This window comes from Stylophora pistillata, chromosome 11 (assembly GCF_964205215.1).
Source record: "Stylophora pistillata chromosome 11, jaStyPist1.2, whole genome shotgun sequence".
Lineage (NCBI taxonomy): Eukaryota > Metazoa > Cnidaria > Anthozoa > Scleractinia > Pocilloporidae > Stylophora > Stylophora pistillata.
The window spans coordinates 24,942,753-24,964,064 of record NC_142529.1 but is presented as its reverse complement, the minus strand read 5'-3'; the positions used below and the strand labels follow the sequence as shown (position 1 = coordinate 24,964,064).

The 21,312-nt window shown below is 38.0% G+C and overlaps 3 protein-coding genes across 4 annotated transcripts; 2 read left to right on the top strand and 1 right to left on the bottom strand.

The window, feature by feature from the left end:
- Nucleotides 1–217: 217 nt before the first annotated feature.
- LOC111339868 (uncharacterized) lies at nt 218–8,430 on the top strand. 2 transcript variants are annotated; one of them, XM_088738631.1, is made up of 7 exons: nt 218–430; nt 1,195–1,312; nt 1,984–2,069; nt 3,151–3,249; nt 3,341–3,385; nt 3,778–3,892; nt 7,073–7,520. In XM_088738631.1, exons 1-7 carry the CDS (start codon nt 353–355, stop codon nt 7,117–7,119), a joined length of 588 nt encoding a protein of 195 aa, XP_088594757.1. In that variant the 5' UTR covers nt 218–352; the 3' UTR covers nt 7,120–7,520. The 2 variants fall into 2 exon arrangements, with proteins under 2 accessions (XP_088594757.1, XP_088594756.1); XM_088738630.1 differs by lacking the exon at nt 7,073–7,520 and adding an exon at nt 7,544–8,430 and having other exon boundaries at nt 221–430.
- A 593-nt stretch (nt 8,431–9,023) lies between these two features.
- On the bottom strand, nt 9,024–11,839 carry LOC148720795 (histamine H2 receptor-like). Its single transcript, XM_088738628.1, has one exon. The coding sequence runs from the start codon at nt 11,104–11,106 to the stop codon at nt 10,177–10,179; it is 930 nt and encodes a 309-aa protein (XP_088594754.1). The 5' UTR covers nt 11,107–11,839; the 3' UTR covers nt 9,024–10,176.
- A 619-nt stretch (nt 11,840–12,458) lies between these two features.
- Nucleotides 12,459–20,913, top strand: LOC111339869 (hydroxymethylglutaryl-CoA synthase 1). The gene is made up of 5 exons (XM_088738361.1): nt 12,459–12,937; nt 16,827–16,952; nt 17,759–18,083; nt 19,247–19,429; nt 19,956–20,913. Exons 1-5 carry the CDS (start codon nt 12,487–12,489, stop codon nt 20,323–20,325), a joined length of 1,455 nt encoding a protein of 484 aa, XP_088594487.1. The 5' UTR covers nt 12,459–12,486; the 3' UTR covers nt 20,326–20,913.
- Nucleotides 20,914–21,312: the final 399 nt, after the last annotated feature.

The following is a 21,312-nucleotide window of genomic DNA, read 5'->3' as shown; positions in this document are numbered from 1 at the left end:
ACTGAAATCCAGTTTAATCGCTTGTAAAGTTGAGTTTGTTGAAATCTTCTCCAGAAAACCTTGTATAGCGGCATAAATATAGCGATGGGGACGTAATCCTGGCTGTATTTTTACTGACCTTGGTTTATACGGAAATCACTGGAAGCTTGTGATTATCCAACCGTTCAATTTGTTTTGACACCGGAAATTTGTCAACGTAGGTAGTAAATCACCAAGATGCACGGAAAAGTACATAGAGCAATTTTTTTGAACGGATCCGCTTAAAAGTGAAAGATTTAAAAGCATCCGGCAGCTACCTCTCACCTCCGTTGAGTCTGACGTTCAGAAGAGTAATTTCGACTTATTGTCTACAATGGCAGTCTTGGTGGAAACTTGTTGCTGCGGCTGCAGTCTACGAACAGGTGTAAATATTCTTTGTATCTTCGGCCTGGTGAGTTTGAACTATGATTAATCATATCAAATTTTGAAACATCCCTCTCCTTTTTATATATTAGCCGTCTACCTGATTTCACGATTTTCGCGATTTCGTAAAAACTGGGAACATTATGTTCCACAGAAAATCACGAACAACAGCGGACTGGTTAACCGCGGTAAAGTTCGTTCCATCGCTTGAAATATTTATTAAGATTTAAAGCGTGGTTTCCAAAATGTTTTTATCTGATCAAAAACGATTATGTTGTTGTCAACCATACAAATAACTTGCGGTACAAATGATACTGTCAACACAAAGGTATTCGCGTTTCTAACATTTCAGGACGCAGAAATTAACTGAAAACTTCATAACTTTTACTTGCTCAAATACGATCATTCATGTTGATTTGTTTGCCTAGACTGTGTTCAGTATGATTTTAAAATTGATCTAACGTAAAATCTGATGTTGCATTTGCAACTCATTTATCGCAGCAAAGATGATGATCCTGGAAGGTGAGCGAGCAAAAAAGAAGTCGAAGAAATTACGCTTGAAAAAAATTTAAGGCTTTCATAAGATTCAATCCTGTACTTGTTAAATACTAGTTTCACGTTTTTAAGTCGAACGTGACAAGTACAGTGATACGGAAACCAAACATTGACATTCGGCGTTACAGAAAAATTTTACTTACTTACTATGATGACTGATATTGACAATCTGCGTAATATGGATTTGGTGTCATACTTCAAATCTGATCTGTTGTTGCTTTTCTTTTTATATTTCAGATCATATCAGCATACTCAATTAACCGAGAAAGTCAATCTATTAAATTTTATAAGCAACTAGAGGAGAACGCCGTTGAACTCAGCCAAGATTTGCCTTTCAGCAAAAAGCATTTTCTCGGTATTACAACTTACTTCTGTCTTGTTCTATTATTTTTTAGAAAGCACACACTGCTTAGGACAAAAATATCTGCAGTTGAAAGATTGCCCAACGAAATGTGTGGTTCTTTAATAACATATCACTATCTTGCCGCGATCTTTCGCGGTAGAAGTGACGTTCAATCGACAGTATTCTAAGGAAATGTCTAGCATACTTTCTGCCAGAGGTACCTTCCCAGGGAAGCTTATGTCACATTATATCTGCCAGAAACCTCACTTCAGCCAGGGGAACAGGTTTGACAAGTCTAAGGATAGTTTCAGCTTGACACTCCTCTGATTAAATTTGAACCTATGCCCGGCTAAGAAATGATGTGAAGTTGGTAGGTTCTTTGCTTATATGAAAGGCCTTTTCATGTTGCCAACTTTATCCTAGTTGGATTCGACAGAAATGAACAAAGTTTTCTAAAAAGACAATGACTTTGAGCGAAAGTCAGCCGTTAAGTGATGTTTTTTGTTTAAACATTTCTTTGACAATGATACTGGAAATAAAACATTTGATTTGACCTAGGGATACGAATGACAAAGTGGTATCTTTCACAGATAAACAGGGTAGATCAATTTGAATCCCCCTAGCAGCCCTTATATATCCTTTATCTTTTATTGACTGACTATTTTTAATGGTCATCTCTAAAGTGATCACCAGACTGGCTTATGTCAACCTCGCGTTTAAAGTGATCTCACTGTTGGTGAACCTGTTGCTTCTGGGGTCCACTTGCTCGGTAAGTCCAACACTATAATTCTCTTTTAAAAGAACACAAAGTTTGCATGTTACTTAAAATAATTAGAGAAGATTCAAGGCTATGGTAAAATTTGTCTTAGAGGTTCACAATAATTCCTTTTTTTAGAAATTGTAGAACTAGATGTTAGATTATGCAACTGAAGTGAGCCGGCTTTTGTAAGACAGAATTGCACGAAGATTAGCTTTGTTTCACTGCACTTTTTCTCTTAGTGTTTTTTTGTTTCTTTTTTGTTGTTGTTGTTTTTTTCGTTCCTACATTGTTATATATCATTTATCAATATTCCAGTCTGGTCCAATCGTATTCCTGTTACGGTGTGACCATCGTCATTATAGTCCATTTTACAGTTACATGCTTGGTTGCCAAGCCTTTTGAACTGTTAGTAGGCTTTTGTACATTATGCTTTTGTTTCCCCACTAAAATGCTCCACCTTAATGCTCCATTTTTCCCATTAAAATGCTCAGACTCCCCCAAAAAAGTAACTAAAATGCTCGGATAATGCTCATTATACAAAGGTTTTTTTAAATTAATTTGAAAGTTTACACATACGTACAAGTGTTGCAAGTAACGACAACGTATACAGGTTTATGTTTTCTTCGTTACTCGTGTAACTTACACGGGTCACGAAGAAAACAAAAATGGCGCCTTTTGAGTCTCGAAAGGTCAAACCGCTGACTTGTCCTCAGTCTCCAGCTCCACTCAGCTGTATTAGGTTGTTTCGTGAATTAAAAGCGGGACTGGAAAAAGTTAATTTCTATTTTATTTTCTCGAAAAAAATTAATTTTCGGGAAAATGCCACTAAAATGCTTGAATAATGCTCAATGCTTTTGCTTCACTAAAAGGCTCGAAAAAATGCTAGCATAATGTACAAAAGCCTTACAGTGAGGCTAACAACTTGTTATGATACAAACGTTGCTGCTTTTCAAATGTAAATCACTTTGTTTTCATGCAAATTAGATACTGGTCTCTATCCCAACTAGGTCACCTTCAGCCTCATTGGTTCATGTACGCATTTATTCATTTGTAAGTTAACGTCACTGATCGTTGTTCTTTTCTGTCTCAGGGTGAAAAGCGTCTGGCATATCCTTGGCTTGGCTGGAGCATGTTCGAGCTCTTTTTCGATTTTGGAGTGATCGTATTTTTTATTGTCGTCTGGAATGGGGTAAACTGAAACAAAAATGTTTATTAAGTACCAGTAGAAAGTTTCTCCACAAACCAACTGAACATTGTTGTTATTTTCTTCTATGCTTCAGTTTGCCGTCTTCTTCATTCCTTATGGCATTGGATGGTTGCTGTCGGTATGTTTGTTTCAGTCTTAGAGTAATTTTTATTTGAGTATCGATAGTAATCCGAAATTTTTGAGTCTTTTTTTTTGTTTTTTTTTTTCTCACCCTCGCACTGTGAATGGTCCAGAAAACTCGCGCAACTCTCTTAACCAATCAGATGCCAAAAGAAAGCCTTCACTTGATCGCGTTTCCCCGCCATTTTCCCGCTCTTTTCCGCCACGCAGTTGGTTACTTTTTCTTTGAATTTTCATCAGTTCGCAAAAGGTATTTTCCTTTATTTTGGTTTTGGACTACGACTCTCTATTAAACAGCGCTTTATTTATTCTCCTACTCGATTAACTACCCACTCTTAAACCGATAAAGGCCTGGGTCTTGCCTCATTATCTCCTTTTTTTCCCCTTCAGATTTACTTCATCGTGGTGGTGTATTCGTATATTGAAGACAATCGACCTGAAAACAATATATCACCATCGTCAGGATTTTCTTCCTCCTCTGACAGACGGCGACCAATATCAAATGGTAATTTCGTTTTTATTGTTTTAATGCTTCGTGGTCTTCGAAACCAAATTCGATATGGATGCTTTTGTACTGCTGTGCAAAAATACATTATGATAACGGACCAGCATTTCATCTAAGGGCAGTGGTGGTACAGGCCTGTCCCGATTGTGCTTGTAAACATAATAATGGAAAGTTGCTCACTGAATCGCCAAAAAGTTGCTAAAAGACTGGCAAAAATAAAAAACGTTGCTACTTAGATTTCAAAAGTTGCACCCTAAATTTCGTCGGTATAAACGTTTATTGAAAGTTGTATTTTTCGTTCTTCACAACAATAAACTTAACTTTAAAAGAGTTGCTCGCAAATAGAGGTGGCTTCTAACCATCCATTTCCGTTGTTAACGTACTTTCAGTTATCTGGTAATCTAGTAATTTCAACTAACCACAGATCTAGAGAAACTTGCAACCAGACACTCATAAACCTCACAAGCTCACGAGATTTGAGCTGGCGAACAATGCGACGGCGCGAGAGGTCTAAGAGAGCAAACAAAGCGATCAGGCATGCTTGATCATGAGGGGATTAACTGCCATTTTCCTGCGCAAAATTACCAGAGAACGCGTAAGAAACAACCGCTATCACGAAAAATATGCGAAGAAATATTGAAATGTTCATCGAATTTTTGCAAAGGCAAAAAAAATAGGAAAAGGGAAAACCCGAAACTTTCTGAAAAGTTGTTTAAATTTATTCCTATCCTTGGGTTTCACCCACGTGACCAAAACCTTAGCAACGGTTACTATCCGCCATCTTGGTGTCCCTCGAGCGTGGTAAAGGTAACGAATCTGATCCAACCGACGCGTCGGCCAACACACTACCGACACACCACCGATGCTGTACAAACAGCCGCTGTCGAACCTGGCTTTTCGAACCTGGTTTTTCGAAGGTTCCAACATCCCGCTGAGTACGTGGCTTCATCTAATGTTCCTGTGGGCTATCAAGGCTTCTGGAAGTAACATCGCCAGACTGACTAGCCTTTCAAAGCCTACAGTGATCCGTGCGCTGAGCGACTTACGAACGGTATGTTCGACGAAAATTATGAACGCTGACATGAAGATCGGAGGTGTAGGAAAAACAGTGGAGATCGACGAGTCGCAGTTTGGAGCCAAGCGAAAGTACCAGCGAGGCAGAGTCTTTCTATAAGGTCCGGCCAACGTGTCGACCGACGCGTCGGTTGGATCAGATTCGTTACCTTTACCCTCGAGCGTAAACAAACCGTATCTAACGAAGAGTTCATGTGAGAAAGAAGGGATGGTTTTATGCATTATTGTTGGCTGTTCGAGCGAAAGTGGAAAGCATAAAGACTAAGGATTTTTTCGTATAATAATTTAATAATTTTATCATTTCTATAGCGCAAAATTCATTATATATATGATCTAATGCGCTATACTAAGATCATCACAAATCAAGGGGAAGAACAGGAGGAACTAGAAGTTGTTGTATGGTTCGAGGCTTGCGGCTGTTGTAGATCCTCGATTTTTTGGTCGAGCTTTTCTTTGAGCTTCTTAGCCGATGAGAAATCGATGTCTTTAGCCCTCGCATACGGCACTTCATTGACCTATGTCGGTAAAATCCATGAGCATTTTACCTGAGTGCAAGTAAGCTTGGGGTGTCACGAAAACTCACACCCCGAAAACTCAGACCTCACATCTCAGACCCCGAAAACTCAGACTCCTCGAAAATTCAAGAGATAAACTCGACTCATGATCACTCCTGGTAATCCCGCGTGTATTTTGACTTTTTGGGTCTTGATCCAACTGAAGCAGCAAAAGCAAGGCCGCAAGTTGCACGTTTCGCAAAATCGTCCGATGGTTGAGTATTAAAACATTTTAGAGTGACACAAGACTTCATTTAGCTTAGATTTTCTCCATTTTTCCCGTTAATTTTGAACTTTTTATTCACAGTTAACGGGATCAAATGCGCTCGCTCCAACACCAAAGTATTAAAATGTGGCGTGATTTTGACGAGGCGAAAGGGACGTTTGTTTACCTTTTTGTACTTCGTCGCACAGATCCTTGTTGTCGCTCTGTTAAAATTCTTAAATATTTCGCGATAATAATGGATACAAACAGAGACTCGGCCCACCAGTCCCAAAACGAAGACAATTTTGCGACCCCTGGCCTAGAGTTCTTAAATGAGGCAGAAAGAGAAAAACAACGCGAAAGAAGACTCGGCATCAGCGCCATCACGATTCGCTTCACTGAAGAATCACTCTTGATATTGTTGTCCGTCTTTCGCGTCGGATTTGTTGCATTATTCCACCGGTTATATTATAAAAAAAATTGGTTCATGCTTTATGCTATGCACTATCGAATTATGGAGCACTTCGGAAGCTTGGAGAACACTTCGAGGGACCTGAGTTTTCGGTGTCTGAGTTTTCGTGACACTCAGCGAGCTTGCCATGGGTTCTAGTAGTTGCCTCTAACATAAATAAAACACTCGCAATATGTGAGCATGACTCAGCCAGTCCAGCTTTGCATTCCAAGCAATTGGCTGACAAAATAGTCCCATCGTTTTCGGAAATGACCCAAATGTTCACTAAAGGATCATTCATATGCTGTGAATGCCAAACTCGTGCTCTCACGGCATACTTGCCGGCGATTACTTTGCCTACAACTGAGGTTACAAATCCCGACACCATTTGATTAAACGCCTCTAGACTCTTGAACGCCTTGAACTGCTTCTTGGTGTAGAAGCTGGTCTCAAGAACGAGGTAACTCAGCAAGTCCGACGCTTCCACAGGAGGCAAGCATTTTGGACTGAACTTCTCGGCTGGTATGCTTGCAGGGTCAACCCCAATGACCGATATCTTTTGCAAACATCTTTCCTTCCAACTCTCTAAGCTTTCGGCATACTCAGAGAGCACTGGGATACCTTAAGATGAATGCCAGATACTTTTATCGCTTTCTTTTTCTGGATATTCATGTAGTTGGCGAAATAATACGGCGATAAGAGAGAGGGCTTCACTATAGAAATCGACTAATTATTCATAAATTTGACACCCGAGGGACACCAACATGGCGGACACTAACTTCAGCAAAGCTTGTGACGTCACCTGAAACCCAACCATTTCCATTTATATATACCAGGATATGATTTAGAGAGTTAAAGTGTCATTTATTAAAGTAGTTGTTTCCATCATTTCACAGCTCCATTGTATATAAACGGTTACAAGGAAATGTACCTGCTTTCTTAAAAACTTTGCTGAAACTTTCTAGTGAAACTCACTCACGAGAAACCAGATATGCAAATTTTAATGTAGCTTGTCCGATCGTCAAATGTCAAAAGGAAGGAGGAAGAACTTTTGCAACGACAGCATGTAAAACGTGGAACACCTTGCCACTATCAACTCGAAAACTGGCCACCTTAAGTAGTTTTAAAAAATCACTCAGGAAGAACATTTTAAATGACCAACAGGTTCTAAATCATTTTATTCTGTAACAGTAATTTTCATAGCTCATTTTTATGTAGTTAAGCCATAGTTTATAATATCTCTGATATTTTTATTATATTTTTAGTGCTAGGAGGGCCACTGGTTTATTAGTATTCTTTACTATTTTAGTGCTACCCTCATTAAATAAAGCCTTTACTTACTTACTTACTTACTTACTTACTTACAGGTTGGACATGGACCACCTCTACGAGGGGTGGGGGCTCAGGGTGGGGTGGGGGTGGGGGCTCCGGAGATGGTGGAGGAGGCTCAGGAGGTGGCGACGGTGGCGGTGGTTGCTGACTCAAGTGATCATTAATCATTGTTTGAGATTGTTTTTGTTTTGAAAGACCAACCAATTCGCCAATCTCAATTGAGGAATTGAATCTGAATTGAGAGCCAGTCATTATATATCGCCTGTGGTGGAAGGGGGGTGGAGGGAAGGAGGATTGAAGATTTTGGTCGTGCCGCAATTAAAAAAAAAAAAGAAAAAAATATTACTCTTTCACCCTAGGTAGTATTCTATCGATTCTCCCCTCCCATCTCATTTGCAGTCAATTCGGTATAGTCGCCCGATTTTACTCTGTGGGACAAGAATGATTCCCCCTTCATTTTCCCTTAAAACTGTGTGAGCCCCAAAATTTCTCTGCCCCCCTCCCCCTCCTTCTCCCTCCTCCTCCCCTACACCCCCTCGTCCCCCCTTCGTCCCCCCTCGTCCCCCCTCGTCCCCCCTCTTTCAGGCGATATTTATCAGTTCGAAGTAGTTATTCATTTGAAATAAATTTTCTTACCACTGCAGTTCGTCATTTGCCTTTCATCGTAATATCACTCAGCCTATTATGGGTATCAGTAAAGGAAAGTTATTTAGCATTCTGTTATTTAGCATTCTGTTATTTAGCATTCTGTTATTTAGCATTCTGTTATTTAGGATTCTTATCGCTTGTAAGAAATTTAACGTGATATGACTTTGAAGAACTAGTTTCTTCGAAGCTTAAAAAGGTAGCGCAAGTGTAAATTGTAAAAGTAAAATGGCCAATATTGTTTACATTAGTGTATTAAAGTTAACTTTTTTCAAGAGCCTTGGAATAAAACCGCTCATTTTCTGTTTCTGTTAGTATTATCACAAATAAAATTAAAGACCCTTTTCTTTCTCCGGATTTATTCAAAACATCCACGTCACCTACGAAACGTCTACGAGCTGCTTCCCTGCTCTCTTTAAAGGTGAAGTTTCAAAATTGAAAATAAATATATATATTGGAAATTTTTCTTCAGGTTTATGTTCTACTGTTTGAACATCGGTCACCAGCGCATCATCTCCGTCAGAAACTTCAGGTATCTGGAATCGGAGAGATATTTGTTACCGTAGAACACAAAAGATCTCACATCCGCGTAAATATAAACTCCCACCAAATTTTCAAATTACACGGAAGATACATCTTTGAGGAAAAAAATTCAATGCCGTTCTAAATCTGATGTATAAAATTATGAAAAGTTTATCTATAAACTAAGATGCCATGTAATATAATTTTAAAGAATTTAAAAAAAAAAATTTCGTTCTTGGCAAACATCTAACAGTCATTTTTTTTCTTCCTTTCGCGTCCAACCAGGACATGTTTAAAACAAAAGAACTACATCAGGTGCAAAATATTACGTAACTAAACCAACACACGTCCACGCAATCTTCATCTTTATTCGTTTTCTCAACTTCTAACATTTTTCCGATTCTTGATTTATCCTTTCTCTTCCGAAACTGAAACATGTTCCCCCCTGAAAAAAACAAAACAAAACAAGTCTACTGGAGCTGTTATTTAATTGCTTTCTTATGTTAATTTGACAACACGATGAGAAAACGTTCTAACTTGTTCATTTTTTAGACAATATATGCGGTTTGTACATCGTTAGCGCCAAATATATTCTTCTCCTGTCTTCCAATTCACAATCCATTTTGAAAATTGAAGTTAATCGAAGACGAAGATGGAAAATCGATCCATAGATGGAAAATTGTTTAAATGGATGATAAAGTTTGATTAATAAAATGAAATCATGGATGTGGCCATTCACATCAAAATATTAAGATATTCAAAATGTTCTTTTTCAGCGATCTGATGAGGTGTTGCCCCTACTTGAGTTTAAATCGAAATTTATGCTGAAACTTCAACAAAAATTCCCATATCGTTCAGTTCAAAGGTGATAAACAGTTGTAATTAAAATGTTCCTCTCTAAATTTTCAGAGCATTTTTAATTATCTCTTTCTATTTCGTCTGTTTCGTACAAGCGATCGATAATAAAAATCGACAACCTCCCTCGCTGATACTGAAGCCTTTAATAGGTCTTTTCTTCTAATTCACATGGCGAGGAAACTTAGACAATACTATAAATTTCAACTTCCGTTTGGCTAACGTTGTTTATTTGCATGAATTTATATACAGTTATCTCGTCACTTTTTCGCGGCATTGAGAATTACCGTTAATATTCGATGTAAAAATATTTACTTGTCCTAGCTCTTCCCATGTTTGAAGTAAATTACAAGGAAGTTACAGAATTGAGTAGTGCCCCATTTTATTATAAGAGCGGCTTGCATCTTATGAAAAAGGTTATGTCTATTCTAAAGCCGAGATGTTCGCTTCATCAGAGCTTAATTGCCCCAGTTCAATTCTTGAGGATGAAGCGAATTGGAAAGCAAGTTATATTAATAGAGATATTTGTTACTCTACTCTTATCCGTTAGTATCTCCTTTTCTTCAGCACTTTCGACTGTCATTTTGTTAAACTATAAGCTCGTAACCATCACGACACATGTACGTGTGACTCCAGTGAAAGATATCTAGGTCCATGGACAGCAAAATGCTTGTCTGATTGTCTGCTTTACTGCTTGTCTCACTCCTCTAATCTTCCAGGAGTAAAGCAACGGGTTCAAGGTGGAGTTTAAATACACTACAACTGACGCAATTCCAGAAATGACGAATGTAAATGAGGAATATGTTTTACTATGAGTAATCACAAGCAAAACCATAAATTGTGGTGCATAACAAACAACTAATGCTAACTGCACCCACAATGCGCTGTACAAGGCTTCTCTATAACGCGCCATGTTCAGCGCATTTGGTTGGCTCGGCTGTTGCTGAACCCGATGATGACTTAGAGAGCGGAAAATCTTTGTATACGAAGCGATAGAGATCACTGAGCATGAAAGTGTAACTATCATGATAGACCACCGGGTTATATGAGTATGTGTAATAGAAAAAGATGCAACGGCAACAGATATTACGCAAACGATAGCTGTAATGATATACATGCGCTTCAAAGTGACAAAGTGTCTGTATCTCAGCCCCAACAACAGGGCGAGAAGTCTGTCTAAACTTATGGCCGTCATCGTCAGTAAAGATGCTTCGCATAATGAGTAGCCTGTTACGTAAGCTGCGTCCCTTGCGTATCTACAAATACTCCAGTGTTGGTAAGCTAAGGACATCCAATAAATAGCATTAATAGGCTCGGTAACAAGACCAACCAACAAATCAGTTGTAGCCAAACAACGATATAAGTGTTTAGACGACGGATAGAGAGAATTTTCCTTGTTTAGTGCAATAAGGATAAGAAAATTCCCAAGAATTGCTGTAATGGAAAGTATTATGTTGGTTGCTGAGAAATAAATTGACATCTGCCCCAGTCCACCTACCAGAGTGGATGAGCATAACAGTTCTCGAAAAGTCATCATTTGGGTTCCACCCTCTGTTGAATTTGTTATCACAATCATTCTGTAGCTAAATAAACGGACTTCTTCTTCTTCAAGTTTCGTTACGTTATCTTATGTGTTCCACATTCTGTAAAATCTGTGTTTGCAGCTGAGGAACAGAGCTGTCATGTCACAATACCTTTTTTGGGAGGCCGTAGGTGTGGCTTACATTAATCAAACCCAAGTCGGGAAAGAATTACTCTTACAACAATCTTTATTCAAACAGAGTTAATTTATTCTAATAATATGTATAAACTGTTATTTAACAGTTAGTGACGAGGTGTAAATAGTTTTTTAGTAAGTGAATTGAATATCATCATTGAAGGTAAATAAAAGAAACAAACAGACAAACAAAACAAGGTTATTAAACAACAAACATATGAAATACATATATATGAACTGCGGTTATGAAACGTATATGTGCACGATCCTTCGTAGTAAAGCACTATTTAAGCAATAGTGAAAATCAGACCTGAAAAAAATTCAGGCCTGTACGGGATTCGAACCACTGACCTCTGCGATACTAGTGCAGCGCTCTACCAATTGAGCTAACAAGCCAACTGGGAGCAGGCCATCAAATTAATTCGACATAAACCCGTAGATGATAAATCAAACAACAAACATCTGAAATACATATATATGAACTGCAGTTATGAAACGTATATGTGCACGATCCTTGATAAAAACAAGGTTATTATCACTACGGCACAAAAAACGGTTTCAGGCCTTGAGCAAAGCGAGGCGGCGAGGTGGCTGTCGAGACTGTCATAGATATATGTTTTTTACCAAACAATGGTTTGAGTCTTAACCAGGTGTTTCTCTATTGGTAAACTTAAGTACCAACTAGCATTTAGAGTTAATTTACTCGGTAAAGATGGTTACATCTGACACGATATCATCACAGTGGACAATAAGTTAAGATAACTCTTCACAGAAACCGGCCATGAAAGAGAATTTGATCTAGATAAACTGTTATTCAACGGTGCAGGTGATTAAATGCAAAATTTTAACTGTAAGTTGAGTTATCATGTATGTAAACAGAAAACAAACACAGAACTGAGATAATTTCTTCTTTGACGAAGTTTTGCTTTTTGGTGTAAGTCTCTTTCGTTTTTTTCTGAGGAGACTGTCACGGATAAAATACTTGAAATGTTTATTTCTTACGATTTCTTTTAATTCGCATCTTCCTCTTTCAATCTTGAAATAACGCCACGGCAAGAGATTGTTAACAGTAAATAATAATCTCTTAGACGCGGTAATCGAAAGTGTTGTCGAAAGTTCCATGGGTGAGCTCTGGACTCTAGTAAGACGACAGATCTATTTTTATCTCAGGCTTGTCAGCGGTATATATTAAAAAGCGACTACACGTGTATGTCCATTAATCATCAAATTCTATCTCAAATGCCGGTCGAAAGTGTCATCCCCGAAGCGGGTCAAAAATGGCCAGAAAATGTCGGCATTATTGCGATGGAGGTTTACTTTCCTTTTACGTGTGTAAACCAGGAGAAATTGGAAGAGTTTGATGGCGTTAGTAAGGGGAAATATACGATTGGTTTGGGGCAACGAAACATGGGTTTCTGTGGAGACCACGAAGACATCAACTCGATGTCGCTCACGGTTGTTCACAAACTGATGGAGAGAAACTCTATCGATCCAAACGATATCGGCCGGCTTGAAGTTGGAACAGAGACCTTGATCGACAAATCTAAATCTGTGAAAAGTGTTTTAATGCAGTTGTTTGAAGAGAGTGGGAACACAAACATTGAAGGGATTGATACAACAAATGCTTGTTATGGTGGTACTCAAGCGCTGTTTAACTCAGTTGCGTGGATCGAAAGCAGTTCGTGGGACGGTGAGTGTTATATTTATTTAGCATTGGAAATTAAAAGAAAGAAATTTGTTCGCTCGAGCTTCGGACTTATATTAAGTACAAAGGTCGATTATTTCATTCTTAGTTGACAGGTTTCAACTCGCAGTCCTTACAGATTCAAAGGTCACAAATTTAAAAATTACAGCTTTTGTTATGATGTTGCATTATGGCTTCAAGAGAAAGCGAGGAGACCGTCCCGCTAAGAATAAATAAATGAGCAAATTACTTAATATGAGAAAAGCCTCGGGAAACCCTAAATAGGCCTCTGTTACGTTTATGCTATTGCCGGGACGAAGTTGAAACAACTGAGCTTACCTAATAGAAGATAAGTACAGTTATAAGGACTTGCGCGTGTGTTATTGTGATTGATGATCAAACAAAGACTATCGCTGATTATTTTTATTTCATCTTCTTTTGACCAAATATGCCCCTGCAAACATTCAGGAACATCAGCTGATATTTCCTGAATAGTATTCCCCAATCTTGAAACATTGCAAGTGATAATTGAACTGTTCTTTGCATGTGATAATTTAATTATTCTTTGCGTGTGATAATTTAATTATTCTTTAGACTTCTCAGATTCAGTATTAGGAAGTTTATGCAATCCATTCGGGATTGCTACCGTAATTTCCAGCAGTTTACCCACAGGTAATCTGTTGATTTTTTCTTAATTAAGCACGTGCCAATGCAGGTAATAGTGAGGTGTGGTTTATGTCATTGTTATATCATTGTTTAACCTAAACTCACTGAAGGATAGACATATCAAGCAATGTAATAAACTTTTCGAACCAGTAGTGTCCAATACCGAGCACAAACTTTATCACTTTTTGCCACTGAAGAACCATAATTTATTACTTATAATCTTAGAAATCAACTTTAGTTTGTTAACCCAATAATGCGCACCAAGTGTTTCTCCCAGATGTAATTACCAGCCACGTGCAGACAATAGGTGTAGTGTTGTGACGTAACATGGACATGCATGCACAGTGTGGCAGCAGAGGTCAGACTGAGGATCGTATTTTAGAGTTTAATAAAAAGAGTTCCATTTCTACATAGCGAACTGCGTCATATTTCACAATAGGTATCTGTATTGTCCTTTTATTATTCTTGAAAACAATATGCTCTTTAAATATAATTTATATTTTTAGCCAGTATTGTATTGTAAATAATCATGCAATTCAGCCTTATTTGGCTGCCATGTGATTTTTAATGAAACTATCTATCTAAGGTATCTATCTATCTGTGACAATTTAGAAATCTACTGGTAGCTGAATTGAAAAAAAATTCTCACCTGCCTGCTCTTCCACCTCTCAAATGAATTTTATTGTATTAAGAGTTCCACAAAGCAGCACAAAAACATGATGCCAACTCGAGTTTATTTCATGCACGGTTAGTTGTGTGACAAACAAATTTTTATTTGCACACGTCTAAGCAAAACCTTGATGGTGACAAAAATGATCCAAGGATATCAACAACAACAATTTATCACTTATAGAGCGCTATTTACAATGACAGATCAACAGCGCTTTACAATCAATCCTAACCCGCCCATCCCACCCCAGGGGAGGACATCCATCACACAGTAAACTCGTGCGTGGGAAATTAACGTCTTCCACCCCTAACCCTGCAGGAGACGGGACCTCCATTTATTCGTCCCTATCCAAGAAGACTAGAATATCTAACCATTTCTTGATGTTATAGAAAGGTAGCATATTCTTCTCAATTATTTTAAGACCCTGAGTGTTGGTCTGGCCGGGGCTCGAACCCTCGACCTCCCGCACAACAGTCCAGTGCTCTATCCATTGAGCTAACCGGGAGGCGGTTATATCTGGCGCATCAGTAACAAATTTCCAGTTAACACTAGCTTGAGCTGAAGAGAATTTTCCCATTTTTTAAGGGACTTGTTAGGCTTAGTAGAACCGGAGATATCGATTTTTTTTGAGAAGTCAATAAGTCAACATGGCTTTGAACGATTGCCCACACAAAATGTGGCCACGAATTCACATTCTGTCAAGTATGAAACGTTGTGAATTCTGCTTTTAGGGTGCAGGTTTTATCCACCAACTGGTGCAAATAATCTGTCGACTTGTTTTTTCACCATATGCAATAATCGGCCTGTGTGGGTGATTGGCCATGCGGGTAAATGGCTGGAAATTATGGTAATTCAAGATTCTAAGTTTCATTCTAGTATAAAATTGAATTAATGTATTTTTTTAGTTCATCAACATCTAAGTGTATAGGCATGCTTAAGGTCTATTAGTTAAGGATTGCTAATCAGGATTTTCAGTTTCATTTTAGTATTAAATTAAATTAATGTATTTTTTTCAGTTCATCAGCATCTATGTGTATATGCGTGCTTATGATCTATTTGATATTTTTGATGGTATGCAATTGCTTTCAAATGCATCACATGGCTGAACGCATCCCAGTTAAAACAGAGGGACACCAGCGGACATTCCCTCTGTGATATTCCCTTGTAATTTCATTCAATGTGATGAAAGTGTTACTTTTGCATTGATTCAAGATTGGAGGGTATTTTGCTGTTGTTACAGAAGAGGAAACAAACTTGTTTGTACACAATTTCTGCTGAAATGTATGCACTCCATAAACTAAAAATATAAATTTTTTGTCAGCAAGCTGTTTATGCGTGCTTAGGGGTGATGAAAGCAATAGCAGTTATTTGTATAATTTCAGAGCCGAGCAAAGAGTTTCCAGCAATCTGATTGGTCGAGCGGTTCCTTATATGATGCTATATAAACCGCTCCACTTGGTTTATATAAAATGTTAAAATAAAATGTTAATAAATGGTACTAAAATGTTATGATTTTAGAAATATCTCTCTGTTGTTCAGCTCTGAAATTGTACTAAAACAATTATTTGCCTCAGGTTCGGGGAATATTGTCCCCGAGACGAAGTCGAGGGGATTATTCGACGATTTTCACCTTGCCTTTGGCAAATAATTGTTAAGTATCTTGATTGCCATATTTTCTCCCAATTTAACTCTTCAACTCCCAGAAGTGATTAACTTGTAACTTCTCCCTATAATATCCCTACATTATCCAACAGACAGGTAATGAGAATACTCAAACTTATCAAGTAGAAGTTGTTATCCTGATCTAACACCAAATTCTCATAACTCATTTACAAGGATATGTGTACTAGCAAGAGAAGAGAATTAACCATCAGATCTTGGGAGTTTAACTTAGAACAAATCATTATGATTCAACTCAGTAGAGCAAGTATTGATCCTCCTTAATCTCCCAATTTTATGTGTTTTTCTTAATTTTAATTTAACATATGACCTGTCTAGCCTTGTGCACAGGCAATTCTCTGGCAGACCATAATAAAAACTGATGTGTGGTGCCAGATTAGTTGAAGTCAGCTGGTCTGGAAAAAGGCCATCTGGCTAATTTGCACTCACAGTACTTTGTTGCAAAAACATAAGGAAAACAGAAATGAGAAAAAAATAATGCTTCTTTTTTTTGTATAAATTGTGAGATTCTTGTTCTAATCCTAAAATCTAATCCAATGTAATGATTTTGAGCCAAAGATTTTCCTGTCTAACCCTCCCCCTCTTAGTATATACTGGTAGTATTTATTATGTTTTTTGTTTTGTAATTGTTATATTACAACTCTTTCTTGAATGTAATAAACTGGCAGAAATGGTAACTAGAAAAAGGCTTCCACATGGTACTAAAATAGAGAGTTTGTGCTCAGAACAGGTAATCCTGCATACAAATATCCTGTCATATTTCTGCACTGAATGGTGGCTATTGTTTAATATGTACAGTGTCCTTTTGAAATTTCATTAATTCATTTGCACACATGTTGGGGTAAGGCATTCCATATGTACTGTTGGTTTGATCAACAGGTCGCCTAGCCATTGTTGTTGCAGCTGACATTGCTGTATATGCAGCTGGCAATGCACGCAGCACTGGAGGAGCGGGAGCAATTGCCATGCTGGTCGGACCAAATGCTCCTCTTGTTATGGAACAAGGTAAGGTGACTTTTAACCCTGTCTTGGTTTAGGACTAGATAATTGAATACCATTGAAGGGAGATGCAGGGAAAGTTGCTGTTAATTTGCCAGAAACAGTTGGATCTAGAGAAATCCACTAAAGGGAAGGAAAAGAAACTTGGTGAGAGTGCATCTTATGTGATCTATTACTGCATAGAATTTGCAGAAACATGGAAGCTATTTGTTAAATATGTAAATAAAAAAAACTAAATAGCAACATCATCTATTTGTTTGTCATCAATAGAAATGTTTGTATTATTCAGCTTGTTATATAATGTCCGATATTGTAGGCTTTTATTGAAGCAGTTAATTCGTCATAGAAATTGAATACACTGAACATAAATTAAAGAAATAAAGGGGTTTTACAAACATTTTTTTGTACCATGTAGAGTTAGAAATTAAGGAGATTAATGGCTGATTTCTTATTGGATTTATTTAATTTGTCATTTGCCTTGGAGAGTTGCATTGTACAGTGTGATTACATTAAGGGCTGATTTTAATTTTGTTTAATTAATAATACTAGAATCAAAAATTAAAATATTTTACTTTAATTTTATTTATTTCTATTTTTATTATTTTTTTAAATTTTAATTTTTAAACAATTTTTGTAGAATTTTTTACTTTACCTATTTTTTTAATTTCATCTTTACATAACCAACTAGGCAATCGATTAATGCTTGAAAGCCCCAGTGAAAACCTCCTGGCAAGCTGGGTTCCCACAATAGATATATATTTATATTATTGTTTTTATAACTGACTGCTTTATCATTTCCCTCATCCCGTCAGGAATGAGATCAGTGCACATGCAGCATGTGTACGACTTTTACAAGCCAAATATGTCCTCTGAATATCCTGTTGTTGATGGCAAACTCTCAGTACAGTGCTATTTTAATGCGCTGGACCAGTGTTACAAGAGGTACAAAGAGAAAGGAAAGCAGTTTTGCCGTAAGGTATCATTCACTTTGGATGATATTGATTATGCTGTGTTCCACACCCCATTCTGTCGTATCGTACAGAAATCACTGGCACGGTTGATGTTCCAGGATTTCGTTTCTGACTTCGGATGTGAAAGATCACTGGGAGAAAAATTTGCTGATTTGGCAAAATTTAGGTGAGTCACTGGCACATGTCGCTGTCAAACTCATAAAACCATGAACACCTGGCCCAAGTTGTTCGAAGAGTGGATTACACTATTCGCTGGATGACGCTCTATCCAGTGTAGGGCGCAGCTCGTTTTGTGAACATTTATCCGCTGAAGAGCGATCCATCCGTTGGACAGCGTTGTCCACCTTTCGAACAACTAGGACCTGAAGTATAGGGCAAGTTTCAATAAGTGTCGAAAAGAATCCGGGAATGCATTGGTTTTGCTTTACTTCGCCCAGTGATTGGTCCAGAAAACTCGTGCCACTCTCTCAACAAATCAGATGTAAGACAGATGTAAAACTTGATCGCCGCGTTTTCCCGCGCTTTAGGCTGTTTGTTTGTTTGTTTGTACTATGAGTTCTCATTGGCTATTCAGGGTACTTTCCTTTCTTCTGATTGGCTGTTGTACTTAATTTAATTTTGTTTTTACGACTCTTCATCGCAAAGCGCCCTCTTGAGAATAACATCTTTCATTATTTGAAGACTGCCGTCAAAATTGATCTTCTCTCTTATTTGTTTTCTTTACGTTATCTGTTTCATTTCAATTTTTTTTTTATTGCCAAAAGGTATGGATAGCAGCAGATATGTCGCGAATTTAAAAAGGCAAACGACAGTTTTTAAAACCGTGTTTCGACAGTTCTTCTGTCATCTTCAGTCCTAAGGTACAAAGTTGAATTTAAAATATTCCATGAACATTTTTTCTAACCATAAGCAATTCAACTTTTGTACTTTGTATAACAGTCCTTTTTACATTTGTGGGCTTGGTGGCCAAGCCTTTGAACAGGAGTGAGGCTAAGGGTGACCTTGTTATGATAGAGATGTTGCTGCTTTTCAAATGCAAATTTCTTTGTTATCATGCTAACTAGATACAGGTCTCTATCACAACAGGGTCACCCCTAGCCTCACTCCTGTTCAAAGGCTTGGCTACCAAGCCCACAACTGTGAAAAGGACTATTTAGAGCTAAGGATGACGGAAGAAGTGTCGAAATATGTTTTTAAGAAAATATCGTATATTTCTTAAACTTTGTTTCATTTATTGTACAGTGCAACGACAAGCAGACATGCCTAGTCAGTAGTTAACAGAAACAATCAACTAGAGCTTACTTCCCTGTTTATCTCCCTTGTATACAGAGATGTCAAATTGGAAGAAACGTTTCAAGACGAGGCCAAAGCCAAGGAAATTGAGAAAGCGTCAATGAAGTGTAGTAAAGATGCCTACGACAAGAAAACGGCGTCCTCGTTGTGTATTTCTCGTAACGTTGGAAATATGTACACCCCTTCACTTTATGGTTGTCTCGCGTCTCTCTTGTTCAGGTATTGGCCGGTGTTATATCAGTAACTTCAAGGGAGTTGAAAGAAATTTGGGATCGTATTGTTTTTGCTTTACTTCGCCCATTTGTCTTGTGACTGTAAGTGATTATTGTAGCCTGCTTGCATGTGGTAGTTGGTATGCGCGAGATTCAGCGTGGCGAATATATTCGGTCGCCACATTGGACGGGTGGAGGATCTTCTAGAAACATTTTTTTTTCTCCCCCTTCCCCATCCCCCTTGCTTTGTCACTGCCAGAAACATTGGGTTTTCTTTTTTTTTGCTCTCCCTCCCCCCCTCCCCCTTGCCTTTTCACTCGTCCCAGATCTTCCATCCGTTCAATATGGCGACCCATATATTCGTCGCCCTGAATCTCGCGCACACCAACTACCACCTGAAAGCAGGCTATGATTATTGCAGCCAGCAACTAACTTGCTATTTAAACTTTCCTGCGTCTCTGTTCGTTCATATCTTCATTGTGAGGCTGATTGCACGCTCTACCTTATCCATTCTGCTATTTTTTTTTTTTCAGCCAGTCACTTGAAGAATTGGCTGGCAAACGAGTGATGTTGTTCTCCTATGGCTCTGGACTCGCGTCAGCTATGTTTTCCTTTCGAATCTCAGACGATTTTGGGCCCAGTTCTCCGCTGAACACACTGATCACGTCATTGAAGGATATCCCCGCACGCTTGGAGTCCCGAAAAGAAGTTGAGCCTGCCGAGTTTCTTGAAACTCTTAAAACACGCGAACATACTCATAACAAAAATAGCTACACGCCGATAGGCTCAAAGGAAGATTTGTTTCCAGGGACTTATTATTTGGTGTATGTGGACGAGAAGTTTCGACGAACGTACCAGCGAAAAGATAGCTCTTCTAGTGAGGGAAACTGTATGGTAGTTTAAAGGGGACGCATGCACTAGAGACCAGATTATTTGTAAACCTGTAGTATCTATGAAATTATGAAACTTACTGCTTTTTGTGATTTCAAAGAGTAACCTCGCTTTTCGAGAGTTGTTTTCAAATAAGGTCAAAATTCGAGTACCTAGGGTAACATTTTTTTCACTTTGCTTAGCAACGTAACCTCTTACCTCTGACGTAATCAAGTTTTCAATTTTCATTGATCTGTTTGAATAGGTAGAAGCTACACAGAGAGGCATCTAAAACTGCCGATTATGATCTGTTATTACTATTATTATTATTAGTTTTTTCAATAACTAAAGGAGCAGCTGTTTGTGAACCTAGCGCTGTGACTTACCAAGTTGTGTTCCAAATTTGGACGCCATAGTCTAATTTAAGCGCATTAGAAAACAATTTCGATCATTTGAGTCACTGTTTGAAATCTCAAAACGCGGTAAGGAGTTAATCTCATATTCACACTTAAAAGTGGTGATAATAATAACAATTATGGTTGGTAGAGTACATTTTCTGTTTTAACCGGAACAGATTATAGGCATGAGCGCATCGCGCAAATAAATTTGAACAGTTTGAAATACAGTGTGTTGTTGACATCTCGAACCTTCGTTAGACTTGACATGTTAGTGAATCATTTTTATTTTAACCAGGGTGTGTCGAACCTTGGAGAATTTTGAAACTAATTTTTTCAGGACCTCATTGTTAACGCACGTGCAAGCGAATAGTGAACATTTTCCCCGAAATTTTATACATAACACTGATCTCGATGGTGTGGTTTATTTCAAAATTGTTCGTCGAACTACAGCGTTGTGTTTTGCCTTCTCTGTTCGGAGGAAACTCAAGCCGAAGTAGTAATTGCTTTAAAATTAACAGCTTGTTTTTTTGGCGTTGATTATCCTTTATGTTTCCGCTAATTGATGTAATGAATAGAGTCAATTATTGCTTAAACGGTTACAAACGTCATTACAAGGATAATA

Bases quoted from the DNA above. Each gene is read 5' to 3' on its own strand.
- LOC111339868 (XM_088738630.1), top strand. From the start codon at position 353: ATGGCAGTCTTGGTGGAAACTTGTTGCTGCGGCTGCAGTCTACGAACA. The intron at 1,313-1,983 runs GTATTACAACTT...TCATCTCTAAAG, and splicing joins CAGCAAAAAGCATTTTCTCG to TGATCACCAGACTGGCTTAT. The intron at 3,250-3,340 runs GTAAACTGAAAC...TCTATGCTTCAG, and splicing joins TTATTGTCGTCTGGAATGGG to TTTGCCGTCTTCTTCATTCC.
- LOC148720795 (XM_088738628.1), bottom strand. From the start codon at position 11,106: ATGATTGTGATAACAAATTCAACAGAGGGTGGAACCCAAATGATGACT.
- LOC111339869 (XM_088738361.1), top strand. From the start codon at position 12,487: ATGCCGGTCGAAAGTGTCATCCCCGAAGCGGGTCAAAAATGGCCAGAA. The intron at 18,084-19,246 runs GTGAGTCACTGG...CCTTGTATACAG, and splicing joins GCTGATTTGGCAAAATTTAG to AGATGTCAAATTGGAAGAAA. The intron at 19,430-19,955 runs GTATTGGCCGGT...TTTTTTTTTCAG, and splicing joins CTCGCGTCTCTCTTGTTCAG to CCAGTCACTTGAAGAATTGG.